The sequence below is a fragment of the Phycodurus eques genome, chromosome 8, assembly GCF_024500275.1.
Source record: "Phycodurus eques isolate BA_2022a chromosome 8, UOR_Pequ_1.1, whole genome shotgun sequence".
NCBI classification, from domain to species: domain Eukaryota; kingdom Metazoa; phylum Chordata; class Actinopteri; order Syngnathiformes; family Syngnathidae; genus Phycodurus; species Phycodurus eques.
In genome coordinates, this window is record NC_084532.1 from 14,377,891 (window position 1) to 14,402,317 (window position 24,427).

Here is a 24,427-nt window from a genome sequence, read left to right on the forward strand (position 1 = left end):
ATATTTTAATTATAGTTTTTTAAAAAAAATAATAATAATAATATCATAATAAGAAAAGAAAAGGCAAATGACAATGACGTTCTTCAAAACTCGGTGAAAGTGGCCCTTTAAACAAAACCCGTTAATACATTTGAATAAAACAACATGTTTGACAATTTAACATAAATAAATTAACACAAATATTCCCGTTCGTCAACGGGGGAGGGGGGATGCGGTTTGAATTTTTTTTTCCCCTCTTAACGCTTGCCCGGGAAAATGTTCATGCACCCCAAACCCCGTTTGGATGTGCCCTAGGTGGCTACCCCGGCCAGCGCACCGTCCGCCCCGCTCTCTTTCCAAGCCACTGAGTGCTCATTAGTTTAGCGGTGTGCAAGTAGACATAAGAAGCGCTTATAGTTTTTTGGCTGTTAGTTTGGCACGTTGTTTGTTTTATTATTTTGAACATATTTGGACATTGTGTGGAATGCTGTGTTACACTTGAAAGACGAATAACGGTGAGGAATAAAGATATATAAAAGCAACAAAGACCAAGGACTTATTTCACAAAAGCGCTGCCTATTACAACACTCAGTGGCTTTAAGTTGGACTTAGCCACTAAACAGACTTTGCACTAAATTAGCTCCTCTCTGTTCACAGCCATGTCTTCAGTGTAAAAAGTGTGAGTCAGCAGGCTACGTAAGCCTTAAGGGGGGGGGGGGGGGGACAACAACAATGTGGGGGGGAAAAAAACAACAATGTGACCCCCCCAAAAAATATTCTCCATTAAATTGATTAATCGCCCAGCCCCACAGATTTTTTTCTGGCAGAGACTAATGGCACCTGTCCTCTAACTGTGCAAATAGCATTAAAGTATTCTGAACTTGTTACACAAATCAGACATGTACTAGTGTTCTAAAATTATTGACTAAAGGAAATACAGTAACCGACACGGTGGACGACTGGTCAGCACATCTGCCTCACAGTTCTGAGGACCGGGGTTCAAATCCCGGCCCCGCCTGTGTGGAGTTTGCACGTTCTCCCCGTGCCTGGGTGGGTTTTCTCCGGGCACTCCGGTTACCTCTCACATCCCAAAAACATGCGTGGTAGGTTGATTGAAGACTCTAAATTGCCCGTAGGTGTGAATGTGAGTGCGAATGGTTGTTTGTTTGTATGTGCTCTGCGATTGGCTGGTGACGGGTTCAGGGTGTACGCCGCCTCCTGCCTGAAAATAGCTGGGATAGGCTCCAGCAGCCCGCGATCCTAGTGAGGATAAGCGGTAAAGAAAATGGACGGATGGAAATAGAATATGACTTTGTATTTTAGTTTTGTTTGATAAAATAAGTCATATTGCCTGAAGTGTACAGTATTCATATTCTTGGCTTTTTGAGATTGTTTTTCTATTGTACCAGGAAATGGAGAAATCAGAGGCCAACAACTTCCTGGTTTTGTTCCGAGATGCCGGCTGTCAGTTCCGCTCTCTTTACACTTACTGCCCCGAGACCGAGGAGATCCACAAGCTCACAGGCATCGGCCCCAAGAACATCACGCGCAAGATGATTGACGGCCTGTACAAGTACAACTCTGACAAGAAGCAGTTCAGCCTGATACCAGCTAAGACCATGTCAGCAAGTGTGGATGCTGTGACCATCTACAGCCATTTGTGGCAAACCAAGAAGCCAGCCACCCCCAAAAAAGTAGTGCCTGCCCCCCAGTCCTGATGGAACCTGAACATAACCATTTCAGTTTGAACTTTCACTGTATATTCTCTTGATGATTCAAACACCTGCAATGCCAGTTAAATGTGTTATTTTATTTCAGTTATGTCAAATTTTCATCCCCGTGGTTCTTACTTCCCCATTACAAAATGGCACCCAAGTGGAATGTAAGCCACTGACAAAGAATGATGTAAATATCGTACCTCTTTTTAAAGACAAGTCATGTAGGACATAAAGGCACGTGTGAGTACTGTTTTTATTTCCTTTGTGCCAAAAGTAAAAATCAAGACAATATGAATGCTAGGACATTTTACTCAGAACACGGAAGCACTGAATGTTTTTAATTCATGTACAGATAGATTTTCATTCGCAATACGTTTGTGCGGCCTTACACGCCTTAGGTTTTAGCGTGTGAGTGCAGCGAGCTGATTGTAAAGCCGCATTCAGAGAGACTTTTTTTGTAGGTACAATTTGGAAGAAGCCTTTTTGTTGTTATTTGTGCGCAAACGTTTGTATATTAAGGTACGTAAATCTAAGGGCCAAAAAAGATTGATTCCATACAGCTAGCGTTCGCCACACAGCACGTGTGTGTTCAACTCAACAAAGTCAAGACGGTTTCAGCTTTTATACAACCATTTTCTTAGGAAGAATGTAGGCCATCTCTCCTGATGAGAGTCTTCTTGGCTATCGAGATGTGTGAAAATATTTGTTGTAGGTAGTGATTGATCCTCTTTCTTGTAATTGAGTAAATACAGTAGAATTAATCCCTTTGTGATTTCTTTGCACTTACCTCTACAGTATTTCACAGGTATGAATTGTTTACCAGATCACAGAAGTAGCTGAGGATTACAAGTCAATATTTCAACTTTTCTTCAATATCAAGATTTAGGGGAATGCACTTTTATTGTCATGAAGACATTCACTGGATGGAATTTGACCAAGTTAAGTCAGCATTTTGTAAAAAAGCAAGAAGCATATTGGTTTTGATTAATATGTGTCATACAACGGCCAAATTCAAAGATGGATTCTGTACATGATGGTTTTTAGTGCAGTACCACCAGGGAAATTGGTCTTCAAACCTTTTGAGAGCTTTTTTATATCAAAGCAAGAACTGTTGTTTTTATGTAGAGTATATGCAAGATATAGAAGAACCCTATTGTTTTTTTTATTTGGGTTAGTGTTCAGGTTTTACGTAGTTTTACGTCACCTTCCATTTTCAAACAATTTCTTCACCACTAATCAGTGATAGCTTCATTTGTGACAGTTTACCATTTATGCTTCTGTTCAGAAAAATTATGTATAATCACTCATGGTGGAATCTGTCATACAGACTGATATCCAGCATAATGACACCTAAGGAGGATTTCCGTGCCAGTAAGTTGTAAACTGGTATTTTCTTAGAGTAATAAATTGTAGTTTCACAGACACAAAGCTAGAAAGCTGAATGACAGTCATTGTTGTAATATACAGTAATAGCATATGTATTTAGAAGGACACCCTGTTAAACCAAATGAACGTCAGGAGAAAGGTGTGTTCTAGTTGTAACATGTTTATATTTTTAGTTTCATTTCTCATTTTAATTGTAGGAAAATCACACAGTGTCGTGAGACAGATGATGTTTTGCTACATACGGGTAACTGCACCATTTATTTATTTATTTATTTATTTTTGGTGTGAGTAACATAAACAGGTTTAATGTGAACAAATCTACTGACATGATGCATCATTTAAACTTGGGGGGGGGGGGGGGGGGGGCTATTTATGACTCAAGGAGCATGTACTTTTGTTTAAAATGTAGTCTAGTATGTCTCTATTGGCTACTGACCACAAAGGGGAATGAATATGTTAACTATTAGCTTATATTGTCATGTGAATTCAGAGTTTGCTATGATTTCTTTATTTTTTGGTCAATGTGGTGTCATAAAAGAGCTTGTTGAACATGTAGTTTGTTTGTTTTTTCTGCAATGAATAAACTCAGCATGGCCCTTAACATACACAGGATGTTTGTTGACATTTTCAAGTTTGGCTATTATTCATTGTTTGCAGTCAAACAGGCAGACAGACAGACAGATAGATAGATAGATAGATAGATAGATAGATAGAGATAGATAGATAGATGATATATGCACATAAACCATTTTCTGCCCATTTTTGGAGTGCTGAAGCAGCTCAAAATGTAACCCCAGCACCCCTAAAAATGAAGAGATTGAAGAAGGAGATGAAGAAAAGTGTCAAAAGCATACAGTACTTGGTTGTATTTTAACAAGAAAATAAAGCAGCAGCAATAAAAGTACCCAAAAATAAATCCAAGTCTGTGTTTGGTTCTCACTATTGGGGCTGATTTGCGCCAGAAACAGCCATACTACTCTTCATGTAAATGCTGAGGGGCTGCTGTATCAATTGAGTTGCATTCCCCCAGGAAATTTGGGGTTTCTATATCTTTATTTTACTATTCCAATACATTTGTCTTTTGCTGTGGCAAACATGAAAACAAAAACATTTAAATAACCTTCATCAGATTTGACGGCATGTTTGCTTTTGTTATGTGCTTGTCTTGTGAGGATGAAATCGCGTTTAAATGTACAAAACTAGAATCGGCCCTGACGTGTCCTGGTCCCTGCAGGCTGCAAGCGGAGAAGTCGTCTGTCTCCCTTATCCTTGCACAAAGAAGGTGGGACGCCACTGCGACGACGGCGCACCCGATTGGACGTTTGCGGCTGCGTGCGTCCGCATGGCAACGCGACCTGCGCGCCACAAATAAGGCAGGAGGGGAGCTATGCTGGCAAGTCGGGATTGATTGACGACACCTTCGCGGGCACAGGTCAGGACATGGTACCGATTCGACGAGACGTCACGTCTGTAGCGTGGAAATGAATGAATGAATGAATGTGTTATACTGTGCGTGCGTGTCTGAGTGAGGAGGGACTGGGCGGTGCCTGCCCGCCACAAACGCACTCTACTATTAAGACGTAGTGCGCACCATGTATGTTGCGTGAAGACCCTTGGCCATTTTATGAACGCGTATATTGCTGCACTGTATAACCCCTGGCATGCCAGTAAAGATGCACATGATGTACCTAAACGCGTCACTGAATTGCAGATGTTGGCGCTGAGATAACGTCCAACCTAGTGTTGCAGCAAGCAAAACTTGAAAGCCAAATGTACAATATTGATGGTGTGAAACCCACCCAAAGCAATTTCCCGTAACTGCAGCAATAGGGAATTCACCACATGGGGTGCATTGATTGGTTAATGAATTGATTACTGAACTGATCAAAATGGCTGCTGTAAAACTGTTTGCTTCCGTGCTCTCTTTCAGACATTAACTGGTCACAAAATTAAGTACGTGTGACATCTTATGTCCTCCAAAACAAGAACTATTATTTCAAACAAAATTGCCTTGACAAACAAAGATGGTAATGCTCAGAGAAATATTTGTTGACATTGAGGACATTTTTCAATATTTGTATATGCTATATATTATACATAACAGACATAGGAAGTATGTTTTTGACTAAACACTGTAGAGATGTACAGTTTTGATGCTGATCCAAATTAGAAATGGTCAACCTTGGCTGTTGTGAGAGCTGGTTCCCACTCATTTTGCAAAGGTGCTTGAAATAACACAACTGAGCATAATTTCTGGATACAGAACGAGTGTAAATTTAAATATTTTGTGTTTTGTCTTGAGTCAAAATATTTGAAGACAAGCGGTGGGCTGTTGGATATCATGTAGTGCATTTTTACAGTTCCTGTACAAGTCAACACTGCAATAAATGTGAGTTCTCATCTCTTGTCTCAAAATATATCTCCAAATGTGGCTGGATTGAAGGGACCTGTAAACTGCCACTTGGAGCAGGTCACCATGACAGCAGAGGAGAAAATCAACATCAAGGAGGCAGAAGTGGTCAAGCTGGTCCTTGACTTCCTCAGCTCCAGGAAGCTCCATATCAGCATGTTGGCCTTGGAAAAGGAGAGCGGCATCATCAACGGCCTCTACTCCGATGACATGCTCTTCCTCAGGTATAACAACATCACCAGATTATAACTTTCAATACAAAAACATTCTTTTTGTGTCTCATTGACAGGCAACTCATACTGGATGGTCAGTGGGAGGAGGTGATGCAGTTCATTCAGCCTTTAGAAGGGTTGGACAAGTTTGACAAGAAAAGGTGGGAGATTATGACCCAGAAGCCAAAGTTCAAGTAGTTAACAGTATCATCAGCTTCGGCTAAGTTTTTTATATGGTGGGAAGAGGGCATTTGTGTTTGGTGACATATCTGCTGCATGCACCACATGTGCAGATTTGCACGCTAAATTGATAAGTGTAATTTGATGGCTTGGTGATTAAGTGTTGCCTGCCCAAGTGAGCGGTAGCGCCATGCAAGTGCGATTGTTAATATCTGTTGTTTTGACTGCAACTAATTCGGATTCTAAAGAGCCTCCCAAAGTCCCGAAGAACACCAGAAAAGTCACTACATTTATTGCTGGGTGCATTTTTTGAAAAAGAGTCACTTGAGTTGTCTGAATACTCGCTAAGGTGGAAACTAGACGACACGCTTTTAAGACTCGGGCTTAAGCAAACCCCACAAAGGGGGGCTGGGTTAGCAGTGGCTCATTTGCATGAGGCAAGACAGCCCCCACAAAACAAAACAAAACCCTCAAAAAATAAATAAATCAAGTAAGTTTCGAAAAACAGAATGAAAACTGTGCTATAATTTTTGATCCTCAGGGTATTTTGACGAATGTATGTCATAGAAATGAATGAATCATGAAAACATTAACACAACATATTTTTGTTTTTGCAGGTTTCGCTATATCATTCTGAAGCAGAAGTTTCTCGAGGCTCTTTGTGTAAATAATGCCATGTCTGCAGCTGAAGACCCTCAAAATGTATTGGTTTTTTTTAAGCACAAAATATTGGTTCTTTGACATGGAAATTCACACTACTGCTAAGCGAGAAAAAAAATATGTTTTATTTGTCAGTATCACAGTATCATTGCGGTGACCTAATTTGAACTTTTTCAAGGAACAATGTGTTGCCTGAACAGTCAGTTTCTCACTCAAAGCAATTCCTTGAGCCAGAATATTTTTTCTTGACGATCAAAGACGGGTTAATGTTGAAATGAAGTATCGCCTCAAAGCACATAAGTGGCCAATCAGGTAGCTCTAATTTGCCTAGAAACCGGGGATTGCTATGATGTGCTGTGATGTCTTGACGAACACTATACTGTAGTCTTCAATTCTAAAAAAAAAAAAAAATTTTTTTAAATGACCATTTGACTTTTAAACTCTGCAGCAGCATCTCTCAGCATTCAAACCTCGACTGATTTGCGATACAGGAAGTTATCTTGAGAAGCTTAATACTTGTCTGCTATATTTAATGGAAATTAATGTTGTGTGTGTTTTATAGAAAACAATAATTTAGCTCCCTCAGGCCAGGATGGCTAAATTATTTTATTTACAGATCATGTTATTCTATTGACAGCCACATACTAAATGTTATGAATCTTCTGCCATGTGCAGCTGGAATTGACCATGCAAGAGGCTGTCAAGTGCCTGCACAAATTGGAGGAGTTCTGCCCGTCTAAGGAGGACTACAGCAAACTGTGTCTTCTCCTCACGCTGCCTCGCCTCACCCACCACGCTGAGTTCAAGGACTGGAACCCGAGTACGGCGCGCGTCCACTGTTTCGAGGAGGCCTGTGTGATGGTCGCCGAGTTCATTCCAGCGGACAGGAAGCTGAGCGAGGCGGGCTTCAGAGCGAGTGGGAACCGCCTCTTTCAGCTGCTCATCAAAGGGATCCTTTACGAGTGCTGCGTCGAATTCTGTCAGGTGAGGTGACGCCTTTGCAGCTATAACAGCTTTTAGTGTGAGTGCATCTGTTGTTTTTTTTGCAGTTGAGCCTGGCTCCTAATCTCTGTTGTACACTCTTAGACATTCCTGTAAATTCTACAGTTACTTCCCACATACCTGACAGTAGAATAATTTAAAAGTAATTTTAGAGTAATTAACTAGTTTTTACCACAACATGGGATTTTGGTTGACGTCACACAGAGTTACTATATTTTGTATGCAGCAAAATTGTGAAGCCGTGTGCTCCCAGCATGCATTGCACCATAAAATGTTGACCTGTTGCCGTAACAAAGACATTAATCCTTAATGTTCATGAACGGTAAGGATTAACTTCACACTGATCATCTGTGTTTATGTTTCCCGGAGTTCGTTGAATGTGTGACACTGTTGTCAGTATAGTTTTAGTCTCATTTTAGTCCCCGCCCCTGCCGTCTTGCGACTCCGCCCAAAGAAACACTCCATTTTACTAAATCTGGACAACCAGGGACCAGAACCAGGAGGAGACTGGATTGTCGCGCTTGCCTGGCCGCCTCACAGTGCATCTTGGTCAGCCTCAAGTGCGTCGACGGCCCGCTAGAATTGGCCTGGAGACAGGGAACACTTTGTCTCAGCTCAGACCTCAGGGTCGGCCGTGAGCGTGCAATGTTACACGATATGTTACCGGTTTGATGTTGTATTTTTTGGAATGTATAACCAATTAAAAATATAATAAGAGTGGTGATCAATTTACCTGACGACTCGGTGAGAACGGTGATGTGACGTACGCGGTGGTTTTCCAAGCTCAGCCATGCAGCGTCTTGCGTATACCTCACCACCCAGCCCTTTATTTGAAGTACAGAGCTGTCCAATTCCCTCTTTTTAACTTTGGTTTCTAATCGGAATTTAAAATAATCCATCCAAGAAACTATAATAGTCCACTCAGCCAGAGGCTGCGGTATGTCCCCGCGAGCCTCTGTGCGCATGGTGGGTGTGTTTTGACAGACTATTCAGTTACGTCTCCTGTCACTACACTCTCCGATTGGCTACTCTTGTCTCGTCGTGCCCAGTTGTAAAATAATTCAAATTAGATTGGGGTCAGAGAGGGTGATTTTTCAAAAGATCCTTTTAATAATATTCTACTGTGGTCCAGAGGCAATGTACAACCTGCACAGGTCACCAGCCAATCGTATAAACAACCATTAACACTCACATTCACACCTATTTATGGACAATTTAGAGTGTTCACTTGAGTCAACATGAATGTTTTTGGTATCTGGGTGGAAGCCGGAGGGCCTGAAGAAAACATGTGACCATGGGAAAAACATGCAAACTCCACACTGGAGGTCGTTAGAATTGTGAGGCATACATGCTGGCCACGAGGCTGCTCCCAACCTTGAAATAATTTATCAAATGTTTAAAAATTTTTTTAGCACACTTCCATCCATCCCGTCTTCTTTAAAATTGCAGGTGTTACAGTATTTTGTCGTGAGGCTGAAGTGACAGGGGTTATTTGGGGGTCTGGTCCAAACGCTTGTTGTGTATCTGAATGATTTTCTCTTATTAGTCTGAACTAATCTGTTCAATTGGGTTTAACAACACTTTTTACTTTGTAGAGCAAAGCAACTGGAGAGGCGATAACAGAGGGAGAGGTTTTGCTCGGCGTAGACTTGCTCTGCGGAAACGGGTGTGATGAACTGGATCTGTCGCTGCTGTCCTGGCTGCAGAACCTTTCTCCTGGTGCATTTTCATGCGCCTTCCAACAGAAGACCCTCAGTATCCATGTCGACCGGCTAATGAAGCCCAGCAAGGCCGGTCACGCTGACCTCCTCATGCCTCTGATCAATCGCCTCTCCCCCCGCCCGGCCTCACCTTTCCGCCAGAGGCCTCACTCGGCCGACACGTACATGTCCAGATCCCTGAATCCGGCTCTGGATGGACTGTCCCACGGCCTGGCTGTCCAGGACAAGAGAGGCGTGGAGGTCAACATGAAATCAGCTCTCAGTCGAAGCCTGGTGGAGAATAATTTTCACCAACTGGATGATTCCCCTGAGAAGTAAATCTCATAAACTGCTTATTGACTTGAAATATAAAAGGCATCACAGATTTAATCAACATTCAATCTCTCATTTGAACTAACCCTAACTGTCCCATGGCTTTTTCTTGACAATAGAAAGCACCCACGGAGTTTTGAAGGTCCCAAGACCACACGCACGCCTCTGACTCCTGGGAGAGATGGTGGAACAGCATGCACAGAAACAGTTGAGGTAATAACAACAACAAATGACAACAAGCAGCTTTCCTACCTTAAGCTTCCCTGAGCTGTAAAATGATCCCATATTTTGAACATGAATTTTAATGTGTTTCTCTTATATTTGAATCTCGTCCCTTGACAATGAAATACTGGCCTGTCAAAGTGTAGCTAACAGAGGTGTCAGAAAGGTGCAGAACTGGTGTCACAAAAGATAGATTACAAACTCAAACTACGAGTTTTTCCCCTTCAATGTTGGCCAGACGATAAACCAGCACGTCTACGTCTGCAGCATTTGCTTCATTCGGTGTGTGCAAGAAGCGACAGTTGTGGCAGGACAACTCGTGACTACTTCATGATGATAACGTGCCGTGGATGACATTAAGATGGCCGTGATGACGGAGCTGTGGAGGATCCTGGAAGAATCCTTCCAGGAGTGCAGGAAGGCGTGGCAGAGAAGGATGCAAAAGTCCATTAGACACCAGGGGAATTACTTGGAAAGGAAGAACTTGTAGTTACTAGTTTGGATTTGAAATATAACTTTTGTGATGCCAGGGCTGGAACCTTTCTGACACACCTCATATATTATACTGTAGCTACAAAATATAACTAGTAGGTAAATGATAAATTATAACATGTATGTATTGGCACACTATATTTGTATTTATTTTTCTGTCCATTTGTTAGTTAGCAGACTAGAATTTTGGAATGGCTCTTACAGGCTTAAAAACTAAAAACGACAAGAAGCAATGTGCAATGTGTCATTTAAGGGAGACCACAATTCATGCTCAGAAACTCACACGCAGTCTCGTCGACGTCCCACACTAACCCAGCAGGCCCCGCCTCTTAAAGGCACATATCTACACACAGACACGAAATACAAACAGTACTTTCTATACATTTTATTCTTGCAAACTGTTTTGTGTTCAAATATATTTACAATGTGTTTAACTTTAACTGTGTCCGTGTGGGGGGGTGTTGTAGTTGTTATATGGTCTCTATTGCTAATCTACGTATTGCGGATGGGTTTGGATTGTATTCTCTGGAATAAAAATGGGTTCACTGTAAACTCATTACAGGATCTATGGATGTTTATCTTGGTAGTGGGGCCCAAGGAGGAGTCCATTAATTGTAGGAACAACTTTGATCATGTCATAATGCTGGCATCTGTTGTCACTTGTGAGGTCTGCAGATCTGCAGGGTCACATAAAACACTGTCTTGATGATATTCATAAAACTTGAAGATGAGGTCAAGGAATCCCACATAAATTAAATAAATAAACAAAGACTACGCAGACCTTTCTGTTGGTGAGAACTCCGCACGTTTGCCTTCCAGTTAGGTTATGTGTATGTGATGGTTGTTATAAGGGGATAAGGAAAGCATCACAAGTACAATCAATAGTTTCGGCTCTCAACCTTTGGCTGCTGAGGCTGAATTGCTTCAATGAATCAAGACTAAAAACAAATAACAAAGGTTGTCTGAGGCAATGTCTTGTCCTGGGAATCATTAATAAGAGTAACAGGTTTAGAATAGATTCCCCCTGAACCCCTGAACCGCCTCATCTCCATACTGCCACTGCTCATAAATCCCTCGTAGGTGCCCTGTCGCAACTGTCCAGGAGACACTTGTGACCTGTTGCCACCGCCGCGTGAAAGTGGTGGAGGTCATGGGAAGAGGAGGCAGATAATCAGGTTTGATTTGCTGTCGCAGCCAAGATGGCCCAGTGGCTCCATCATCACTCATCTTTATGCATCCCAGGTTCCAGCTAATGGAGTAACGTGTTTTCATATTGGACGGTGTGTGTGTGTGTGTGTGTGTGCGTGTGTGCGTGTGTGTGCATGAAAAGGGGTGGTGACAGAGTTGATGGGACAAGACTAGATAAGATGAGGTCCCTGAAAACTTTTTTTATGGCGTGGGTGATGCAGCATAAGGCCTTGGAAGGGGAAGACTTGACAGTAGGGGCTCTTTGTAGAGAGTATGTCTATTATATACAGTAAATGATTGTATATGTGTGGTCTTGCATATGTATTGTTGGTGATGAGTAGTTTTGATTGGCACGTTTGCATGCATCCATCCATTTTCTGTAACACTTGTGATTACCTGGGTTCCAGGTCAGCCTATTCCTGTTGTCGAGTGGGTAAAACACCCTGGACTGTTGCCAGCCAATCACAGGGCACTTCTAGACAGCCATTCACACCTTTTTGTCAATTGGTCTAACATGCATGTTATTGGAATGTGGGAGCAAGCGAGAGTACCAGAAGAAAACACAGCGCTGCCCGTGTTTGAATACAGGGATTACTAAATTGAGCACTATTTGAAAAACGGAAATCAAACAACATCAACACACTGTATCGCTTCAAAAGCTGCTATTGCTTCTACTGTACATACAAATTGTTTCTCACCATGTTTTGCTCTTGGTTTGTTTGTGTCAGCGGCCTGACTCCACAGACCAAATGCAGGAGTACTACAGGCAGCGTCTGCGTGTGCAGCAGCATCTGGAGCAGAAGCAACAGCAGAGGCAGCTTTACCAGCAGATGCTGCTTGAAGGGGGTGTGAAACCACTCGACGGAGCCCAAAACAACCTCACAGAGACCTTCCTCTCTCGGTAAGGAACACATCTAGGACAACATAGCTATTGTTAGTATAACTGCCACTAAAAATAATTGTCGTACTGTATCTCAATCAAAAATGTATATAATCTATTCAGTATACATATTGCTGGCGTCAGGCAGAATCCTCAAATCTCCAAAGACTCCATCACTTTTCAGGAAATTAAAAAAACAGCATGTTTGTTGAGCAGTAACATGGCATGGTCAAAGGGAGCAAGTCATTTTTAACACTTTAGATTGGTCAGGGCACGGTGGATGACTGGTTAGAGCGTCAGCCTCACAGTTCTGAGGACTGGGGTTCAATCCCTGGCCCCACCTGTGTGGAGTTTGAGTGTTCTCCCCGTGCCTGTGTGGGTTTTCTCCGGCCACTCTGGTTTCCTCCCACATCCCAAAAACGTGCATTAATTGGAGACTCTAAATGAGCCAAATCACAAAATTCAGAGCTGAGAAGAGTTTTGTCATAGTTAATATGACAAGACTGCTTCTCGTGACTGGCTTCAAGTCAGCCCTCATATCGTTCAGAAATTCCAAAATTGTGTTGCTGAATAGACAATATACGGAAGCGTATTGCTGTCGAGTGAACCTTTTTTTTTTTGGGTGTGGCAGCAATACGCTTCCGTTATAGGGGGATCGATATCACAAAGTAAAAAAAATAAATAAAAAGAAAATAACAAGTTCAGTAGATCAGCTTCCACATCTATTTGCATACGCAATCAAGTTTGTATATTTGCCCATTAGTAAATCCGGCCCTGTGTACAGTAACCTATTACCTACAGTATAGTAGTAAGAAGATCATTGCCTACAAATGAATTCATGCTGCCCCCTAGTGGCTATGCTTTTCTGCTAGGACTAATAATGCCCACATTTAATGAAACGTTTTGTCCTTTTTAGTAATTTCTTTGTTCATACTCAGTCATCATTACTACATACATCAAACAGGAAATTACGTAGATCATTAAATTCAAAATGTGGAAAGTAAAGACTCACATATCATACCACAGTGTTATGGTATGTAGTATGTATTGTATTTTGGGAATAGGATATGTTATTTATAAATCTTAGACAATTGGGTCTTTACAGTATATCAATCGTTTTGGGTTATTTTGACGTGAGAGTTGCATGGATGGAAGATACTGTATTTCTAAATGGACTCGCAGTAATCATGTGTTTTGTGCAGATCCATTCAGAAACTGGAGGAGATGAACGTTGGCATTGACCACCACGGAGATGAGGTTGGCCCACATTTGGGCCAGCAGTGTAATGGTGTGACAGATGAGACCAGCACATCCGACACCCAAGACCCAGGGGTAGTGCAAAGGGCGAAGCCTGGTGGTGTAAGCAGCAGCCCCTCATTAGGACCTGGGAGCCATTGCCTGCAACATGTCAGTGAGTCCCCAGGTCCTGCAAGGTAATGCATGGTGGTTTGCTCTAAAATAAATACTCTCATGTGACTTTAGTTCTAATTGGAGGAGGATGGTACTCGTCAACTTATGTGTGACTCCCTCTGAGCCCTTAATGCTACACACCCACTCAATAGTCTGAAAATTAAATTATGGCCATTTATTTAAAAGGTCATTTTTGTGTATTTGTATGGATGCATTGTGAATACAGTGCTGAGAGGATTGGCGGCACAGTGCAAGATGATTCGAGCAGCCATGTGACACGTTGCACAACACAGCAGGTACTATCAACAAAACAAAATCCATTACAAACAAACAAATGACAGAAAGGGTTGTTTTTCCCGGACCTTCTTTACAGCCAGGAAAGACCAAAACCCAGTTTGTTAAAGTGAACCAGCTTGAAGACACGCAGGCAGTACGATCTGTGGCCTTCCATCCCTCCGGATCACTTTATGCTGTTGGTTCCAACTCTAAAACTCTCAGAGTTTGCGCCTACCCTGACACCCTAACAACCAGGTCAGGCCCGCTCATAAACATTAAACCATTAAAGTATGAACACCTTCCATACTGTTTGTTGTATGGAAGGTGTTCAGGACTATTAAGATAAGATAAGTTCAACGAATACATTAACAGTAGATACCTTGCCTGCACAGTTCCTCGTATGCATTTCTTCTCCATGTTTAGCACTCCGGATGCAGTCAAGCAGCCAGTGGTGCGCTTCAGAAGGAACAAACACCACAAAGGTTCCATCTACTGTGTCGCCTGGAGCCACTGTGGACAGCTGTTGGCCACCGGCTCCAATGACAAATATGTCAAAGTTCTGCCTTTCAATGCTGACAGCTGCAATGCGACAGGTACAAATTTATATTTTCCTTTTTTTGTTTTTGTTTTTTTTTTGTTTTTTTTTGTTTACAGTCATGATAAAATTATTAGTTGCTACACATTCAAGCAGGATAAATACTTTACTGAGGCTGATGTCATTCAGGTCCTGACCTGGAGTTCAGCATGCATGATGGTACCATAAGGGACTTAGCCTTCATGGAGGGTCCTGAGAGCGGAGGTTCCATCCTGATTAGTGCTGGAGCTGGAGACTGCAACATCTACACCACTGACTGCCAGAGAGGACAGGGCCTCCATGCCTTGAGTGGACACACTGGTATCTGACCTTTAAACATTTTGCTCTCCTCAGAAAGTTTTAGGAAGGCTGGTTCAACATTTAGTTAAGGTCTATAAATCACATTTACTCAGTTCAGTTTGGTTTGGTAATCCTGACCTTGCTTGTATCTTGACCTCAAGGTTTGTGGGCATGATGGTGATAGTGTGTATCATTCATTATAACAGCAAAACACAAATTAATCTCTTAATGAATTAAACAAAGAAGCTCAACGTTATACAGTCAACAAAATGCAACAAGGTAAGACATCCAGCCTTTAGTGGCTATTATAAGAAGACTAGGAACTTTTCTCATCTTTTAATGACAGTTGTCGCATGAAAGAGGCAATTATCTAATAACTAATCAACAGATGTGTGTTTATTGTGTGTGTACTGTACTGTATATCTACACCGTTTAGGTACTGTATTACTACATTGCTATCCTAACAGATAGGTGGCAGAAATTGGTATGGTACAGATCAGCTATTTTGATATCCTTCACCACAATGATAATGCAAAAATGTCTAAAAAAAAACAACGTGTACTGCATCAAACTGAACTTGAACTGTTTGTTGTAGGACATATACATTTTTTGGACTGTTGGAGAAAGGCAGAGTTGAGCATGTGAGAGCATGTCAACTCCACACAGTCAGGCCCGAGCTAAGATTCAACCCGTTTAGTATAGCATAGGATAGTATATCAAAGTGTATTCATGGCTTCACTTGTGGTTTTGAACAGGCCACTATTTTGACGCTATACACATGGGGAGGGTGGATGATCACGTCTGGTTCCCAGGACAAGACAGTTCGCTTCTGGGACCTGCGGGTTCCAAGTTGTGTGCGTGTGGTGGGTACAACCCTGCATGGCTCAGGTAAGTCGACTGTATTAATTGCCCAATATAACAATATAATGAATTCATGGTAACACGTGAACGTGAGGACAGATGTGCATCTTATTGTCCAGTGTACATTCCATTCATGTCTTATGTTCTTGTTACTTGTTATTGTGGATTTATTGTTGAGTTATCCATACAGAGTTGTGTGTACTGAATAACTAACAACGTGGTTAAATTGTAAAGGAGACCAAGTTGACCTAGAAAAATGTCCAGTTGTGGACATTCTCATTTTTATGCTGCAGTTGTAATCGATTCTCATAGAGTCTCACACAGTAATGATTGAAATTCCAAATATTTGAATTAATTTAGAGGCATTTTTTCAACAAAATGTTGGTTGAGTTTTGGGCATACGATTAGGGGTGTTCTAATATATAAAGCTTAGAGATGACATTGTTTGGGAGAGAAACGTGGACACATATCAGTTGCAACTAACAAATTGTTGATGTCACCACCTAAATATGACTAACAACAACTGCTTTAAAAACTGTTAAATATGATGAAATGAAAATATGGAGCTTTTGTTTCACACAGGAAGTGTGGTAGTTTCAGTGGCAGTGGATCCCAGCGGGCGCCTGCTCGCCACTGGCCAGGAGGACAGCACCTGTATGCTGTATGACATCAGAGGAGGCCGCATAGTCCAGACGTACCGGCCGCACGGCAGTGACATTCGTTCCGTACGCTTCTCACCAGGAGCCCATAACCTTCTGACTGGTTCCTATGACAACAAAATCATCATCAGTGACCTGCAAGGTAGCGGCAAACAATTATGTTGCTGCATTGACTCATGTTATAATCACTGAAATAACTACTAGGCAATTAACATCACTTCATTCCTTTTCTGTGAACCCAGGTGACTTAACAAAACCAGTCCCTCAGACGTTGGCAGGAGAACACTGGGACAAGGTGATCCAGTGTCGATGGCATCCCAAAGATCGAACCTTCCTCTCTTCCTCCGCTGATCGGACTGTTGTCCTCTGGGCTCCCAACCCTTGAGAAAGTCGGAAGACTCACAACAAAATCAGTAGCGAGCCTTCAATGGAACATCAAGTATATTCAAGTGTTGAATCACAAACTTTTGCATATGTTCGTGTTTTTATGTCAGTGCATTAAGTTGTCAGCGCTGTTGCGTCATACGAGCAATATCTTTGGGCTCTGTTTTCGTGACTGCCGTAAATCTGCGTGGAGGGGTGTTAGACCAGGTTTTAGTCATTTCGCAGACGAGCGCAAGTATTTAAAAGAGGGAGGTGTGCGCCATTGTGTGTGTGAACGAAGCCGATTTCAATCATCTCCAAACAAAGTGGCTCCTCTCATTCCCTTTCAATGGGGTGCAATTGACAAGTCTGTAATTGTAATAATGTGCTCAATGAATTGATTTCTACAATGATTCAGAGGGTTTGGTGTCCACTATTCACATATTTATGAATGGAATACATTTGACATCTACAACACGTCTGCGGAGTTCAGAATCTGCCGGTATGTGCCCCCAAACCAAATTCGCGTTTGACCAGCTCCTCCACGATTAAGACGTGGTCCCAGCAAGCATACGTTTAGACTGACTTTCTGCCACCAAATTGTCAGTCCATAGTGCGCCTGTCAAAGGTCACACCCTCACTGCGCCTGAACGCTCAGCTTGGCGTAGACTAGTCTGCCATCTTGGCAAACGCACAGCGAGCCTTGCAGTGGCATGGAACTCAAGATACAACATTTGCGCTCTTCTGCAGACGCACCGTTGACGAAAATAGAACCCTTTATGGACAGATATATGACAGGTGTAGAAAACCGGATTCATAGTGCTTTATGCTTGTCAAATCACGCAGTCATCAATGTCGAAAGATAGTTTTTATGGTGGAGAAAAGATGAGAAAGTGGCAAATAGATCTGCAACATGAAGTTGTTGTACCATCAAATGACAGCTTTATGATGTATGTTGATAGTACACTCGTTTGAAATGCAGAATACAGTTCAGAGTTAATGTATGTACAGCGCTTGTACAAATTAAAATAATCAGTCCATTAATATTTTAACCAGCACTTTAAATCTAGACACTGTATTTGAGGATAGCTTGGTGAATATAGTTTTGCTAGAAGAACCCTAAATTATAAATGTGGGACAAAAATTATTGGTAAAAAAAACCAAAAAATTGCGAAACAGTTTAAATGATTTTATTTTATTTTTAAAACACAAAGTCTTTGTCCAATCCTTCTTGGCCTATTGTCAAAATACAAAGGGTTTATAATAATGCACTTGAAAGCTATGGAGAGGAATTTATTACATAATGTGCCTTTTTAAAGCATTAGAGAGAGATTTTTGGGTTGGTGTAGTAAGTGAACCATTTATCTATGCAGGGTTATCTATTTTACCATTTACTGTACAGACTTGGACAAGTGTACGTTTTTGTTGTATCACTCACTGCACATTTTATGTTGTATGTTGTGTTAGTACTGGAAATATGCACTGAATGAATAGTAAGTAATATTGTACAACAGAAACAGACGCTATAACAATTGACATGTTGTTTGGTTGTACACAACTAGAATTCATAAATTGCACCATTAGAATAGCTTGATGTGTACTAGGGGGTTTGAACTTTCTGACAAATTTCCCACAGCACGTTTAGAAAAAGAATAGCACAACAACTTCTCTCTTTTTTTATAAGGGGAAGTTACAGTATGTTGAATTCAGAAATATTGTGATGAGAGTTTCATCACTTATCAACTGCTCTGGGCCTTTTGAAGTAAATATGTGGCCTGAGATCTGAATAATCTTCAAATAAGTATCTTCAAAAGAATGGTCACCAGACATTCTCTGACAACTAAATATATCTATCCATCTATGTATTTCCTACCACTTACCCTGTTCCTGGTCACAGGTGAGCTCGGGCCCAGCTGGTACATGGGCAAGAGATGGCGTCACTTTTTACGCATGCACTTTAAATGCAGAGGTTGTGCACATAACAGTATAACAATAGTTGTTCAACTTACTACTATGCAAGAACGTTTTTGGTGTGACTGACAGAAGGTATAACAAAATGTTTGTCAATTGTACTAAACTCACTTACTTGGCTTGCTCAGTGCCTCAGTTTAATATTACAACCTCACCTTACCTTACACCATAATTTTGTTGCATTGTATATGTTGAGGTACCGTATGTTTAATCACCTTGTGTTGTTGTACACATTGTTTATTCCACACGTCTCATCATTGTGATGTTGCCTCTGTGGGTCACAGTGGGATCTTTTATTGTTCTGACTTACCTGCCAAAGGGCCATTAGAGTTCAATAGATTGAAATAAAACATGCCACTGGTGATAAATAAAATGGGCGTTTAAACAATGTTTTGTTCGAGGCTACACTTTGTAATGATAATACTGCATGTGAGGACCACATAATCCTACAAATTAATACTACAAAAATACTGTGTATGTAGGAATTTAGCTGTACAGACTTGTTTCCATGCAAGTTAAATAGGTGCTTGGCTGCACCGTAGTTCTTCAGTGCACAACTTCATTATGAAAACAAAGCCCAAAATTGGACCATTTTCTTCTAGTTACTTTTTGGACTGAATCGGCGTAATCTATTTTGAAACAGGCCCAGAGGGTTGAACTGTTTTTATAAATGAGAATTGCCAACATTTGAACCTTTAATTGAAATGCCTCTATTGAACCCTTTGAACCACAACTGAGCCTCAATTCCTTATGAATCTACATTGTAAATTGCTTACTTTGTGGTTCACATATTCAATGATTATGATGACTTCGACATTTGGTACCAATACTATGATTGAACTGCTGAATGGTCAACAAGGTTGTGTGAACTAGTAGCATAACATTGTTCAACAGTAGGATAAAATTATATTGCGATGAGACCCATCTTTTTATACAGTCGGCTTTCATGTGGGGGCTTGTTTCTGTTGACCCAAATATGGTGTCCGTTGTTGATTGCCAAATTTAGTATGATGATCACTGACATAATGTTTGTATACAAAAACATAGGGGACAGATAGGTTTGCTGGAGGGATGAAGGTCACTGGAGAGTAAAAGAGAAACTGTCATCACTCACATGCTGCGCTCGATCATTCGCTCCTTTGTGAGGGGGACAATGTGAACCGACATTTGGGGGGCTTAAAAAGCATACGCACTCTGTAAAGCCAGCCAGCCTGGAGGGACCACCCGACCGAGCAAGGCGTATCGGAAAAGAAAACTGGACTTTTGAGGAAATCTATACGCTGGATGATATTTTCTTTGTGGTTCCAAAAGACAACGTTGTGAAAAGCATCAAAACTTAAGGTGAAACTGCAAGTGACATTTGGAGCTTCTCTGTTTAACTTTTTTTTTTTTTTTTTTAAATTGGTTTTAACGGGGCCTGGAATAGGCATTTAATTTGTAATGTTGGATAGACTGATGTGTGCTTTGTAAGTTTTTTGTTTTAAAGCTATTACATAGAATTGTAAATAAGTCTGAAATCATCAAATTGTGTTTGGTTTGACCCATAAAGCAACTGCTGACACTTCACTTGTTCATTACCGTGTGTTGGGAAGGGGGAATTAGTGAACAATTGCTCAGAGCTGCCTATCATGCACTCTCATTGTCAGTCAGATGATGGGTCAAGTGTTTTGCTAGCCTAAACCCATTTCACCAACCTTTGAAAACATTGTGCATTGAAAACATTTCTTTTTAGTTTTAGAATTGCTAAAATGTCTTCTAGTGGTTTCATTGAATTTACTGTTGTTGCTGTTTTTTTTTCACAATCAAATTATGAGATCCAATCATACTGAGAGCTGGGTCTAATATGAGAGTTAACCAGAATGTTAGAAAAGGGAATATTGGATCTCAAAATATTGCGCAGGTGTACCTAATGTTGTGGCCAGTCACTGTAAATTGAGGAAGATGTTTAAATTTAATAATGTCACAGTCAAAAATGACACATAAACTTATAAATAGAACAAAATATATGTTATTGTTGTACAGTCATGGAAACAATTACAAGACCACCCTTGTTTCTTTGATTTCTTGTTCATTTTGCCTGAAGAATACAATGAGCATGACAAAAATGCAGCTGATTCCATAATACTTTGTCCTATTTGACATTAATTGTATTCCCAGTGATTTTGGTTATTATCAAGAAAACCATGAAAAATGGCTCGATATCAGTTCTGAATTAAACCCTTATGAGCTTTTTTTTGTTGTCATCATCATATTTGTCCAAACAAATCTACTTTTAGTTGTACCAGGCATTGAACATGAACAAAAAAACTGAAGAAACAAGGGTGGTCTCGTCATTTTTTTCCCATGACTGTATCACTGTCTCAAATTAATAATATTTTCTTTGCAAATATTTCAGTAATCCCACAATGGAAAAATGAATGAATTGTTCCTTCTTCTCTTTGATTCTCTCCATTCAGGAGGAGAGAAGTTTTGCCAACTTCTCCGCCATGCTGTACACTCTGGCTGGAGGAGGCACACTCTGCGGCGTGGCTGCCCTGGTGCTCTTAATCGTCTCCACAGCTACCGACTTCTGGATGCAGTATCGTTACTCGGGTAGCTCAGCCAATCAAGGCCTTTGGAGGTTTTGCATCAACCACAAATGTCATGCTCACACCATCACTGTAGGTAAGGCCTTGAGGATTTGTCAGTTGACAAGACAACCCTTTGTACACAAGTTTTTTTTTAGATGCGTGCTGCCATTCTTGTGATTTAGTGCTTTGATTTAAGTGCAAAATTTTGAGATAAGAACTCTGTATGGTGACGGTGAAGTCAACTTACTTCACAACAGGCAGGAGTTTGTCAGATAGTTGAAGTCTGCTGTCAAACCAAACCCACAACAAAGAGAATTACGTGTGTGTTAATGTAAAACAACCACACAGCTTTCGTTGACTTTGCTCAAGTCTGCTTAGCTTAATGCTAACAAACAATGCAAAATTCTAACCAATAGCATCGGTGTGGCGATGGTGTTATAAACTTCCAAGCAAGCCATACTTGAACACAAACGGTGGAGCAACACATGTAGGCAGAGAATATAACAATACTCACATATTATTTGTCCTCTTTGAAAAACAACTATTACTGCAGCTTGCTGAGGACTGTCTCCATGTACAGTATATCCATATTTCTGTATAATAATACCCCCAGTGGACCAAGGTGTGCACACTAGGAGCAGCAGAATGATTTAATCATGATGTACAAACTGTTTATTTTTTTTATATTATATTTAATTACAGTGTGTTATTACTGTATGTTTTTTTTTATAAAGCACAATAGGGGGCTTGTTTCCTTATTAAAAACTTCCTTATGAAAACTTTTTGGGGGGAGGCTGGAACAGATTAATGGCATTTCCAGTCAGTTCAATGGGGAACGATATCTCTAAGCTGAAAAGGTGTTTATTGGTAGTAAAGTATATTTTAAGAGGTAGTCTTTATTTGTGGAAACACTTAAGTGAATGCCCGTGTGACCTGCAGCCTTCTGGGATGCGACTCGGGCCTTCATGCTGCTGGCTGTGCTCAGCTGCTTTGCTGGCGTGGTGCTCGGCCTGAGTGCTTTCACCAATGGGACCAAGAACAAGAGGGTGCGCATGGGGGGCATTGCCCTAGTCTTTTCAGGTGACACAGAAAATATTCTTTTCCATAAACTGTTTTGCACATGTGATTCAGCATTTACATACCACGTACTCCAACTATCTCAATGCAATATGATGCACATAAGACATGTTGGGGCCTCTCTTTCAGGTTTTCTTGCTCTCTTGGCTCTCTCCATCTACACGGGAGTGACAGTCACTTTCTTTGGGAAACGCTTCTTGGACTGGCGATTTTCATGGTCCTACATCATCGCCTGGGTGGCCATAATCCTGGCTTTTGCAGCAGGTATTTACAGTATCAGTGGTAAGGGAATTCACCAATCACTGTGGATAATGTAAAGAAAGCTGTCCAACATGATTGGAAAACTTACTGCATCCATGTAGTTATTCACAATATTTCATTAATGTTCTTTTGACACACATAATTTGATATGTTGTGTATGTTATTGGCAGCGGTGTTTGATAAATTGCTCCTCTTCATTGACAACTGCTAATTATTAGAAACAGCTTTCAGTATGATGCACAGTAGTTGTACACCACTGCAAACACTGCAAAACTACAAAAATTAACAAACTGTTCAAATGTAAATTTTCTGACATTGTCAATCAAAACAGAGCGGTATAATCTTTGTGAAGGATACAGTGTTGGTACAGCTGTGGCGTAAGTCATACAATGGGTTGGTAGTCTAATAAATTTGTTATGCACTATACAGTATATAAGAACAATTACTGTGACCTCCATCTTGTCACATAGGGAGCCCCCATCTATATTTATTGCTATAGCAAATTTGTTAGGATTGTTAAAAACAGTTAAGTCATTTGAACTTTTTTTTTTTTTTTTAAACATAGTGTTTAATTAAAGTTGATAATGGTCCACATTATTATCCTGTATTCGCAATGCATCTCTCAATAATACTTCCTATGAATGTCATGCAATTGATTATTAACAACCTCCATTCATAATGATATCATTATCCTGTCACTTACACACACCCAATAATAACTCCCTGTGTCTCATCCATCTTAGGTGTGTTTCAGCTCTGTGCTTACCAGCGAACAACCGCAGAACCTTCGCCCCCAAATGTCTCTGACAGTTGAACCACAACACACTGCGGCAACGCAACTGATGCTTGTCAGTAGTTAGAATAAAGAGAAATCATACACGTCCTGTGTGCCTTCTCTGCTATAGAAAAATAAAATACAGTACAACACTACGCCAAAGTGTTTGTTAGGTCACCCGATGCTTTGTTGTTTTATCCTCAGTCCCCCACATTGTAAAGAAAGCAGTCTGTAGAACCTAAAATTGGTTATAATTTAATTTGATTTTGCCATTACTGGCAGTAAGTAACTTTGCTACATTGCTGACACTAACTAACAGAATTAGTGCTGTACAGGCCTATATCAGTACTATATCAACATGGCTTCTGTGGAAAAAGGCCATTAAAACAACAAAACTAGTGGGGGCCTAAGAGCTTTGCATAATACTGTATATGGACTTTTTATAAAAAGGTTTTACCAATTTGTACACACCTAAAGCCTGTAGTACACTTGTACACTACTGGGACTACACACAACAAAAATTTTCATGTTATGTTAATACCTTTACTGTTTACCTAAAGAGACCGTGAACATGATAAGTGGTAATAGAAAACGGAATGCATGGATTCATTTATTAAAAGCATTCTGAGTGTCAAACAAAACAAAGCATTTTTATCTGTAAAGGTAGCATTTGATTAGCTTTTGTACCGAATCTCATTTGAATTTACATGCGTATCTAATGAAGTATCCAGTGATAAATGAGCTGTATTGTAAATCATCGAAAAACGAGAAGCACCGGAAAACGCAACAGTAGTGTCCAGGTTGCTCCACCAGATGGCGCGCCTATGCTTTTTTTTTTTTTTACATTTCAATACGTCACTCACGCAATCATCTTCATTTTGGCCAGCCTGTGTTGAAAACAGGTCAAAATACCATTTCAGACTACACAGCAAATTGCTTCCGAAATTTCTCTTGGGGAAAAAAAAGAT

The 24,427-nt window shown here is 40.8% G+C and overlaps 3 protein-coding genes across 4 annotated transcripts in view; all 3 read left to right on the top strand.

Moving 5' to 3' along the window:
• The window catches only part of camsap2a (calmodulin regulated spectrin-associated protein family, member 2a), a 47,288-nt gene extending 43,875 nt beyond the window's left edge, over positions 1–3,413 (top strand). For both annotated transcript variants that reach the window (XM_061684347.1, XM_061684348.1), the window contains one exon: positions 1,389–3,413. In XM_061684347.1, coding sequence (XP_061540331.1) covers positions 1,389–1,697 — 309 coding nt within the window. In that variant the 3' untranslated portion in view covers positions 1,698–3,413. The remainder of the gene's footprint in view (positions 1–1,388) is intronic.
• Positions 3,414–4,379: 966 nt separating this feature from the next.
• LOC133406442 (WD repeat-containing protein 47-like) lies at positions 4,380–20,342 on the top strand. The gene is made up of 16 exons (XM_061684057.1): positions 4,380–4,515; positions 5,527–5,717; positions 5,783–5,866; positions 6,503–6,587; positions 7,221–7,529; positions 9,143–9,582; positions 9,700–9,793; positions 12,211–12,383; positions 13,565–13,795; positions 13,999–14,068; positions 14,146–14,303; positions 14,472–14,641; positions 14,773–14,944; positions 15,680–15,810; positions 16,366–16,584; positions 16,685–20,342. Exons 2-16 carry the CDS (start codon positions 5,560–5,562, stop codon positions 16,825–16,827), a joined length of 2,637 nt encoding a protein of 878 aa, XP_061540041.1. The 5' UTR covers positions 4,380–4,515; positions 5,527–5,559; the 3' UTR covers positions 16,828–20,342.
• lim2.2 (lens intrinsic membrane protein 2.2) lies at positions 16,821–23,604 on the top strand. The gene is made up of 5 exons (XM_061684056.1): positions 16,821–16,881; positions 21,233–21,440; positions 22,286–22,426; positions 22,553–22,687; positions 23,428–23,604. Exons 1-5 carry the CDS (start codon positions 16,870–16,872, stop codon positions 23,496–23,498), a joined length of 567 nt encoding a protein of 188 aa, XP_061540040.1. The 5' UTR covers positions 16,821–16,869; the 3' UTR covers positions 23,499–23,604.
• The last annotated feature ends 823 nt before the right edge of the window (positions 23,605–24,427 follow it).

Bases quoted from the DNA above. Each gene is read 5' to 3' on its own strand.
- LOC133406442 (XM_061684057.1), top strand. From the start codon at position 5,560: ATGACAGCAGAGGAGAAAATCAACATCAAGGAGGCAGAAGTGGTCAAG. The intron at 5,867-6,502 runs GTGGGAGATTAT...TTGTTTTTGCAG, and splicing joins GACAAGTTTGACAAGAAAAG to GTTTCGCTATATCATTCTGA. The intron at 14,304-14,471 runs GTCAGGCCCGCT...CTCCATGTTTAG, and splicing joins CCTGACACCCTAACAACCAG to CACTCCGGATGCAGTCAAGC.
- lim2.2 (XM_061684056.1), top strand. The intron at 21,441-22,285 runs GTAAGGCCTTGA...TGTGACCTGCAG, and splicing joins TGCTCACACCATCACTGTAG to CCTTCTGGGATGCGACTCGG. The intron at 22,688-23,427 runs GTATTTACAGTA...CATCCATCTTAG, and splicing joins AATCCTGGCTTTTGCAGCAG to GTGTGTTTCAGCTCTGTGCT.